At 45.4% G+C, this 10,270-nt stretch overlaps 1 protein-coding gene across 1 annotated transcript; it reads left to right on the top strand.

Annotated features, from left to right (window-relative positions):
* The first annotated feature begins 1,932 nt into the window (after window positions 1-1,932).
* On the top strand, window positions 1,933-8,446 carry ABC7_2 (ABC transporter 7). Its single transcript, XM_007815462.2, has 2 exons — window positions 1,933-2,869; window positions 2,947-8,446. The coding sequence occupies exons 1-2, from the start codon at window positions 2,748-2,750 to the stop codon at window positions 7,961-7,963; spliced, it is 5,139 nt and encodes a 1,712-aa protein (XP_007813653.1). The 5' UTR covers window positions 1,933-2,747; the 3' UTR covers window positions 7,964-8,446.
* Window positions 8,447-10,270: the final 1,824 nt, after the last annotated feature.

Raw genomic sequence — 10,270 nt, 5'->3', positions numbered from 1 at the left:
GAGGAAAAAAAAAGCCTATAGCAATAGTCTATTATCAGATTTCAGTCCCTTTTACAAGATAGTCTTTGATATTTTGGGAAGGAAAAGCGAACATCATGAATCTGCACGGATTATTGTACGGATACACACGATAAGTGTCGGACCAAGAGCTAGCAAATCGGCTTCAGCATAGCTGGTCTCGACGGAGGTCTTTAAGACGTATTTTTGTATCTCCGAGAGTCCTTTGCAAGCAGTCTGCAAGGGTGGAGATGGATAGCCTTTGCACAAGCATATGTTCTTGTTCTTGGGGAAACCCGCAGCTAGAGAGCCATTCACCCAGCTGGTGAGGAAGTGTTGAAAAGGTGACAATACAATTAGTAATTCTTAAACAGTCGTAGGTCCATTCAGATGGTGTCCAGCTGCACGCACATGAGAGCAACCCCGGATTCAAAACATGCATTCCAGGTCCACCTCGATCTTGTTTGAACGAGCGCAATAACTATGTTCTGCTTCATCGTGGGGAGGTAGTTCCACTGTCGATGGCGCCGTTGAAGCATGGCATGGAATAGCATGGCATGGGAATAATGCGGGTGGGCTGCAGCGGAGGCAGAACGCGGTCAACATGCTTGAGCAGCCTGCCGCCACGAATGCATGGCAGTACTCGACTTGTTGGATTTTCTCCCATTTTGCGTTTTTATTGTTTGAAGAACCTGAGTGCTAGTTCTGACCGCTAGTGATGGATCTCTTTGCGGAGCTGGTTGTCTCGCAAACCAAACCAGCCTTGACCGAGAGGGCCGGCCTCTCGATAGTAGACTTGCGGCACAGACGAGTGCATAAATTGTAATAACTGTAGTCTTGGCCCGTCAACCGTCCGGCATCGAGTTGTACGAGACATCCCGTAATCAAATCATTGACGGATCTGGCAGATATTACTCAGCAGCTTGAAGACAAAGACGCCGAGTATTGCGAGAGAGTAGCCGTATTGGGACAGCTGATGATGACGGGCACCACGGCACCGAATTTGAGCACAGTCGTAGAATCTTTTATTGGATTTGCCCTGTCTCTGGTGAGCGCCTGAACGACATGCTCGATGACTCTCGGACTTTTGGTGCGACGTCAAGAACATGGGCCAACTGCAAACCCCACTGCAATCATTGCACCCCGGTCCAACCTGCAGCACCTAAAAGAGACGAAAGACAACGTCTTCCATGTCCATGTGCGCGTTATGCGTTTTGCTTCCGAGATGATGGCGGATGTTGTCGTCGTCGTCGTCGTCGTCGTCGTCGTCGTGTCAAGGAGCGAGGACAGTGCGTGTTGGGCTATGTGAAATGGCCTGACTGTTTCCATGTCTGAAGGACTAGAGCTGGGAGCTGGCCTTACCTAAGCGAGCGACATCGAGATCTCAATATGCCGTCCCAAAAATTCAAAATCCTCCGGAGTATCAAGTAACTGCCTAGGTACCTAGGTACCTTCCTGTTGCATGAGGCGCCGAGCCAAATAGGTACCCTAGGTACTCCGTACCTGGGACCGGGCGGCAGGAGACATGGCGCATGCCTGCCGTTTATGAATCTGAAAACATGGCAACGAAAACACCAGCTGAGGCCACTCGAGCCCTGTCACGTTTCTTCATGCTGCACCAAAACATCGCCAAAAACATGATCCAGCCCGTATCTCGTACCCTTTCCTGCCCTGGATCTTTTGACACTTGACTTTTCGAATTGAAGGGCTGAACGGGTTTGCCAAATCGCGCTAGCCAAGGATCCAGAGCCAGACGCCAATTTATCTCCACCACTGCCCCTCCCACAACCACACCCGTTGCCGACTCGACGACCCGTCCGTCACCTATGACTCCTTGACCGAAAGTCACTGGCTTCCCACGAAGCCAGAAGCATCTCCTTCTGACGACCACACCGTTCTTCACCCCAGTCCAACTCTCCGGGGCTCACAAGTCTCGTGCATTTATGCTGGTTGCTGCTGCAGGTAGGCGGGGTGGACAGCTCTATCGGGTTAATCCTCGAATAACTACTAATACTACCCAGTAGTTATTCATTCACCCTCGACTCTCTCCCTCGGTGCATTGCTTCTGCTTGAACAAGTCTATTTCGGCTCCATTCTTACCACCATTATTGGAGGCTAATGCCCTCTCTCTTCCCATTCCAATTTCTATTTCCCCTTTCACCCTCCCCTTCCTCCCTCCCGAATAGTCTCGCACCCTTTGCGCTCTCCTGGCTTCCTCGTGCCCTCGGTTCCATTGGGTGGCATCTGCAGCATTGACAAGAAAAGACGACAATCGTACATCTATCTCCAGCTGATGCCAAAAGCAGGCGGCTGAGCGCAAACGAGAGCCCGGTCAAAGAATCCGAGGCGGGTTGAAAAGACCGAGTTGACGTATTGTAATACAGAATTATTGTCTTCTTCTTGCTTTTTTTTTCTCGCGTCCCGTTTATTACTGCTCGACGTCGCCGACGAGAAGTCAAGTCTAATAAGACAGAGACACCCCCCCACGCCACCCGCCGGCGCCAGCCTTTGCTCTGTCGACCAACCACTTACTACGCACCTCATCAATTCCATTGCCACGCCAAGCCCAGATTAGCGCGTGCCTTCGGAAAACAAAAGGTTTTCCTATCCTTCTAGAGTCCCTTTCACACCGACGTCCTGAACACAATCGTGACGGCTAGGCTCTTTCTCCTTCTCTTTCATATCTTTATTTCCTCCGCCACCACTCCTTTGCCTACAGCTTGTGCGGCTGAGTGCGTGTCTGCGCACGAATGAGAGCTGAAGCGGCCACAACCGGCACACTACCTGGCGCTGCCTCTCCAACCATGGGCTTCGCTCAATGCTCTTGGCCAATATGGCGGGTTGATGACCTCACCTTGTGTTTTCGACAAGAGTACGTGCAGTGACGCATTCCCGAACCATTCGTTGGGTCAATCCATCTCGAGAAGAGACTTATTAACATTCGCGTAGCTATCTCAAGGTTCTCCTCCCATTAGCGGTTATTGTCGTCTCGTTTTTACGTCTTGCCTGGTCAAACATCGGACGGCTGCTTTCATCAGGCAAGCCGAAGGGCTACAAGCCCATAGCGAACGACCACACAGCTCTACCACCCGATATCGATGACGAGGATGACGATGACGACGCTGAAGACGATCCATATCTCGAAATCAACGGCAACCGGCTCGCCCTCGCCAAAACTATCAGCCGAGGATCCGTTGTCGAGGCCGACACACCGCATGGGCAACGGTTGTCCCAAGCTGTTGAAGAACTTGCCATCGTCGGGTTGATTGTTGTCAATGCGATCGCTCTGATCAAGGGTGCCTACGGATCCGGGGGGCGTCTCGTGGCGATAACGGGACTACTCACTTGGATCTATGTTTTGGTGTTGGCCTCTCTGCGACTGTTCCTTGGTGGCACCAAATGGGGGATTCCTCATCTATGGAATCACACAGCCAGCATTTATGCCGTCAACTGGGTGTTGAACATCTTCATATTCCGCTCCGCGCTCATCAACCCTACCTCTCAACTAGTACAGATTCTTGCCTGCACCGAGTTTGGGCTTATTACACTCTTGTTCATGCTGGCAGCAACCACTAGAAAGGGAAATAAGACGGTACTGATGGAATGGGAGGACGGGATCGAACCATCTCGCGAACCACTTGCAAGTCTCTTCTCGCTCGCTACTTTTGCATGGGTGGATGCCATTGTGTATAAAGGCTGGAAGAAGACCATGGAGATTGATGATGTGTGGAACTTGCTACCCAAGGACAAGGCTGCGGCTGTGATTGCCGACTATCGCCAGATGAAGAAGACTGGTGCTCTGGCATGGCACATGCTGAAATATTTCAAAGGCATGTTATTCTTCCAATGCTTCCTGGCCTTTGTTTCCGGTTTCTTCACCTTTGCGCCAACGCTCCTCTTGAGGGCCATTCTCGAGTATGTCGAGGAACCTGACCGCGCTCCTATTAACGTTCTTTGGCTTTATGTCATTGGTCTTCCTGTTCTTGACACCATCCGATCCTATGCTGATGGTATGGCGCTCTGGACCGGTCGGAAGATTTGCATCCGCGTTCGTGCCATTATTATTGGCGACATTTACGCCAAGGCTCTTCGTCGAAAAGCTGCGGCCGGCAAAGACAAGGTCCTTGGAGAGAGCTCAAAGAAGACCAAAAAGGACGCTGATCCCGAAAATGAGGGCACAATTGCCAAGATCAAAGGCGCCCTTGGTCTACGGAAGCGTAACAAGAACAAGAGTGCCTTGACAAGCGACACAGAGTCTGCTGGTAGCATCGATGGCGACAACACCAAACTCGCTGGTGACGATGATCAGGCTAACTTGGGAACTATTATCAATCTGATGTCGGTGGATAGCTTCAAGATTGCCGAAATTACTGCTTACCTCCACTTTCTATGCGCTGCGGCTCCAACGCAGCTTATCATCTCTGTCGTCTTACTCTGGCAGGTCATGGGACTCAGTGCCATTCCTGGTCTGGTCGTCATGGTTTTCCTTCTCCCCGTCAACTACTTCCTGGCAAAGGGTTTTAACATAACCTCCAAGAACATCATGAAAGCTACTGACAAGCGAATCAATGTGACCAACGAAGTCCTCCAGAATATCCGGATCATCAAATACTTTGCTTGGGAAGAGAGATTTGGGCGCTCCATTGATGAAAAGCGAGAGGCTGAGCTCAATGCGTTACGATCGCGATTCACTCTTTGGGCATGCGCTGTGGCCATCTGGAACTCTGTTCCAGTCCTAATCACATTCTTCTCCTTCCTTGTATACACTCTGATCGAAAAGAAACCTCTGTATCCCTCCATTGCCTTCACCGCCATCTCTCTCTTCATGCTGCTAAGAGTTCCCCTCGACCAACTGGGTGACATGTTTGCTCATGTGCAGGAAGCCAAGGTCTCTATTGATCGTGTTGAAGAGTTCTTAAATGAAGAAGAGACTGAGAAATATGAGCAGCTTGGACAAGACAATGTGGACGAACAAGGTGTGAAGCATATTGGATTCAAGGACGCAACCCTGATTTGGGGTGGCAAGGACACGGTTGCTGAGGACGGATCGCGAGCCTTTCGACTGATGGACCTGAATGTCGACTTTCAGATGGGCAAGCTCAATATCATTGCCGGCTCTACAGGGAGTGGAAAATCGTCAATGTTGATGGGGCTTCTTGGCGAGATGACATTGGTGGAGGGCAAGGTTTATTGTCCTGGTGGTCGAAGTAGAGAAGAAGTCAAGCCTGACCCCGAAACTCGGTTGGCTGATACTGTCGCTTACGTTGCTCAGTCTGCGTGGCTCGTCAATGCCAATATTCGGGACAACATTCTCTTTTCGGCGCCATACGATCCGCAACGATATAGAGATGTTATTGTCGCATGTGCCTTGGAACGCGATCTTGAGATTTTGGATCATGGTGACGAGACACTCGTTGGAGAAAAGGGTATCACGCTTTCGGGTGGACAGAAGCAGCGAATTTCTCTGGCTCGGGCTCTGTATTCCAACTCTGCTCACGTTCTTATGGACGACTGCCTGAGCGCCGTTGACTCTCACACCGCCCAATGGATCTTCACCAACTGCATCCGTGGCCCCCTGATGGCAAATCGAACTTGCATTCTGGTTACCCACAATGTTGCCCTATGCGTGCCCTCGGCTGACTACGTAGTGTATCTCGACAATGGTCGTGTCATATCCCAGGGCTCGGCGCAAAAGGTTATTGCCTCTGGAGTCTTGGGTGAAGAGATTCAGAAGTCCCGCCCTGCATCTTCGGCTGGTTCCCAAGGTCCATCACGAGTACCCTCCAGAGTTCCCTCAAGTGTTGGCGATGGTGAGACAATGGTCAACAGCAATGGCGAATCCCAGGATGGTAGTGCCGCTCCAAAGAAGGCCAAATCGAAGAAGCCCCAGATTGATGCTATGGACGAGGGCAAGGCCTCTGGTGCTGTCAAATGGCCAGTCATGAAGGTTTATGTTCAAGCCATGGGCCCCTGGTGGTTCTGGGTTTTGGCCGTCATCGTCTTCAATCTTCAGCAATTGGCCACAGTTGCAACCAATGTGTGGGTCAGACAATGGGCGAACCAATACGTCGAAGAAGAGTCAATGGTTGCAGTCGGCACGCTCTCTCAGTCGTACGGCTCCGGGGCATTCTCCAAAGGATCCTGGGCATCCATTTCCCGTCTTGGCAGCAACGCCATTGCTTCTGAATCAAGTTCTGGCAAGGTCTATGGTCAGGTGTCATTTTCCGCGCTGGTCACGCCTCAGGTCAACGTGGCCTACTATCTGTCGGGACTGGCTATTATCGGTATTCTCGGTTCTTTTGCAGCATTTGTGCGGGATGTTTGGATCTTCTACGGGTCTCTGACAGCATCGAGAAAACTCCACGATCGGCTCATGGGAGCAGTGACCCGTGCCAAGTTCAAGTTCTTTGATGTGACACCCCTTGGTCAACTGATGAACCGCTTCAGCAAGGACCTCGAAGCCGTCGACCAAGAAATAGCGGCTACTGCCATTGGTGTCATGTCGTGCGCGCTCTCTCTGATAGTAACGGTTGTCCTGATCGCCGTCATCACTCCCGGTTTCTTGATCGCTGCCGTCTTTATCGGTGGCCTCTTCTACTTTGTCGCCACTTTCTATCTACGTGCTTCTCGTGATCTCAAACGTCTCGAGTCTGTGCAGCGAAGTCCATTGTTCCAGCAGTTTGGCGAGACTCTGAGCGGTATGACAACTATCCGAGCTTATGGTGACGAGAGGCGTTTTATTCGCGACAACTTGGCCAAGGTGAACACGCAGAGCCGGCCATTTATCTACCTCTGGGCCTGTAACAGATGGCTCTCATTCCGTGCTGACCTGCTGGGTAACCTGGTTTCCTTCTCTGCTGGTGTATTCATCATTTTGAGCCTTGGTAAGGTTGATGCGGGTGCTGCGGGTATCTCCCTAAGCTATGCTATGAATTTTACGGAAAATGTTCTCTGGTTAGTGCGTCTGTATGGCATGAATGAACAGAACATGAACTCAATGGAGAGAGTCAAGGAGTACCTTGATCTTGATCAGGAGGCGCCGGCTGTGGTGGAGAAGAACCGCCCACCAGAATCATGGCCGGACAAAGGCAACGTCGAGTTCGTTGACTACACAACCCGTTACCGAGAGGATCTAGACCCTGTCCTCAAGGGCATCACCCTCAAGATCAACGCCAGGGAGAAGGTTGGTATTGTTGGACGGACGGGAGCTGGCAAGAGTTCATTGGCGTTGGCAATATTCCGTGCGCTGGAGGCCGAGAAGGGCCGCATCGTCATTGACGGCATTAATATCGGCAACATTGGCCTGCGAGACTTGCGAGAGAACATTACCATTGTGCCCCAAGATCCGACCTTATTCATGGGCACAATCCGGTCCAACTTGGACCCGTTTGATCAGTATACGGATGAGCAGGTGTTTGAAGCGCTTCGCCGCGTCCAGCTGATTGGAGCAGACGAGCCAGCCGCTAACACGACGACGCCAACTATACAAGTGAACCAAGATTCTCAAGTCATCCGATCGCCGGTACCTTCTGTGATGACGAACAAGAACATCTTCTTGGATCTCTCGTCACCAGTTACCGAGTCTGGATCAAACTTGTCACAAGGCCAGCGACAGCTGCTGTGCCTGGCTCGGGCTATGCTTAAGAAACCAACGGTGCTCGTAATGGACGAAGCCACTGCTTCAATTGACTACAACACCGACTCCAAAATTCAAAAAACCATCCGAGAGCTTACGGGTACTGTCATCACGATTGCTCACCGTCTGCAGACGATTGTGGATTATGACAAGGTGCTGGTCTTGGACCACGGTGAAGTAAAGCAGTTTGGGCATCCTTGGGAGCTGATTAGCGACGAGGAAGGGCAATTCTACAGCATGTGCGAGATGAGCGGTGAGCTTGACGTTTTGGTCAAGGCAGCAAAGAGGAAGTGGGATGAAGATAGGCTGGTGGATGTAGGCGACGCCTAGAGTTGGGTGTTGTACAGGAAAAGGGAAAGCAAAAGAGGCACCACTGGAATGGATATACCCAGCAAGGGAGTGTAGGCGACGAGGCCAGGGTGACGCCACAAGTACAAAGCTGGAAGCATGAAGCTGCAAATAAATGAGGAGCGGGACATGATAGGTAGACGGACATGTCATTAGCGTGGCTCGCTCGGAAGCGCAGTTTGGGATTGATTTTTCTTTTCTTTTCCTTTGTTGGATCATATGCATGTAACGGAGTATTCTTGGGTGTATTACGTAATACTAAATCAAGCTTAAAGACGCAGCGTTGATGATGGGTGATGGTTCCGGATTGGGGGAGGCCGAACGGCGTGGCTGAGCCAAGGCCACGCGTGCTGGTGGCCAGCCATTACAATGGCTCAACATTTGCTCTGTGGCAAGTAGGGCAGTTAATTCCTGGGCTGTGTATGATATTTATGGCATTAGTTGTATTAATTGCTGTTCTTCTTCCTCATTTCTACCTAAAGTGTTCCTAGTAGTATTACCCCTCTTTCTACTATATAACGTAATTAAGTCCACTTTTCTCCCTAATAGGCTAAGGGGGAGAAAAACTAGTGCTAACCTTAATACTATATTAAGCTCTCTTTTAAAATTTATTATATATTATTCCCTTTTAAGCTTTATTTATTTTAGGTTTTAATTAGTTAAATCCTAATAATTAAACCTTAATAGCTTTAATCGTTTTAATTATAAGATAAATTATTTTAAGTTATTTATATAAACTTTTTATAGTAAACCTCTCTTTATTAATTTAATTTTATAGAATATTAAAGATACTATTATAATTACTTATAAAAGATTTTCTTATATCTTATAAAACTTCTCTTTTAATTTATTCTTCTTATTTAATTTCTCTTAAATTAAATTATTCACGCGAAATAATTATAGGATATTTTATAAGCTCTTATTAATAGTAGCTTTAATTTTTTAAGTGTAAATATATTCTCTTCTCTTCTTCTAGGAATTAATTCGTATTAAATTAATCTCTTATATTAACTCTTTCTCTAGTAATATTTCTTTATCTTAAATTAAGTCTTTTACTCTCTTATATTATAAGTATAGTTTAAATTCTAATATTACTATTACTAGGCTAGCTCTTATAATAAATATATATCTATTATTAAGGTTTATTATAATAGTTAGTAATATTTAATTTTATAATTTTAATAATATACTTTCTCTCTTTATAGCTTACTTTATTAGTTAGTTCTTAATTAAGCGTATATTCCGTTTAGTAAGTCTTATAATAAATACATAAAATATTAGTTTAAACGTAATCTTTATTTCATGTTTTTAAGATATTACTTTTAAGTTTAAATTCTTAAAGTAAAATCTATTATTATAATAGATTTTTCTTAGCTATCTTATAATTAATCTCTAGTACTTATCTTAAGTCTTAGTAACTATACTTTTAGTAGCTTTACCCTAGAATTAAGCTATAGTAAACTAAGTTATATAATCTATTATTACTAATATATAAGCGTTTCTATTTTAAGTTATAAGCGTAATAGAACCTAAATAATTTATAGCTATTAAGTCCTATAGTTCTAAAATAATAATTGTCTTAGAATTAGCTTTTAATAAGCGTCTCCTAGTTTACTAGTATATTAGGTAAGAATAATAATAGGTTTTTATATCTTTTAATTAGTCTAATTAAAAGAATCTCTCTTATAGTTTTTACATAATAATTTCTAGCTTAAAATATCCTAAAGTATTATAAGCTTACTAGATTCTTATTAGTATATTCTTTATAAGAGTGTATTTTATTAGAGATTTATTTTACTTTAAATAATAGAGTATTTAGCTAATAATTCTATATTTTAAAGAGTAGCGCCTAATAAGTTTCCTTTATTTAATAGAAATAGTTTAGTATTTATAAATAATAGTAGTTAATACTTCTTTATATTATTATAATTTAAACTATCTCTTAAGTTTACGTGCTAATTCTTATATTATATCTTTATTTAAAGAGCTTTCTTTAAGTAAAATTTATTCTTTAGTATTTACATTTATTAAAATTTAAATTAGTTAATTTATTATTATAAAAGCAACTTTTACTTCTATTCTTCTCTTTACTAATAGAGGTTCTAATTTTAGGTTATTTAGTATTTTTAATATTTTATTAGTAATCTTTATAATCTTTATAGTGTTAGCTTAATAAATGTATTTTACGTTTAACTTCTATAATATATTAATCTATTAAGCTACTTTCCTATATACTTTCGCTAGATTTACTATTAAGTTAATAATACCTTTATAATTTATATACACCTT

This window comes from Metarhizium acridum (genome assembly GCF_019434415.1).
Source record: "Metarhizium acridum strain ARSEF 324 chromosome Unknown scaffold_568, whole genome shotgun sequence".
Taxonomy (NCBI): domain Eukaryota; kingdom Fungi; phylum Ascomycota; class Sordariomycetes; order Hypocreales; family Clavicipitaceae; genus Metarhizium; species Metarhizium acridum.
The sequence above is the reverse complement of the archived record's forward strand: the minus strand, read 5'-3'. Positions and strand labels throughout refer to the sequence as shown.

Coding starts and splice junctions, on each gene's coding strand:
- ABC7_2 (XM_007815462.2), top strand. CDS start 2,748: ATGAGAGCTGAAGCGGCCACAACCGGCACACTACCTGGCGCTGCCTCT. Junction 2,870..2,946: donor ACCTTGTGTTTTCGACAAGA/GTACGTGCAGTG, acceptor ACATTCGCGTAG/CTATCTCAAGGTTCTCCTCC.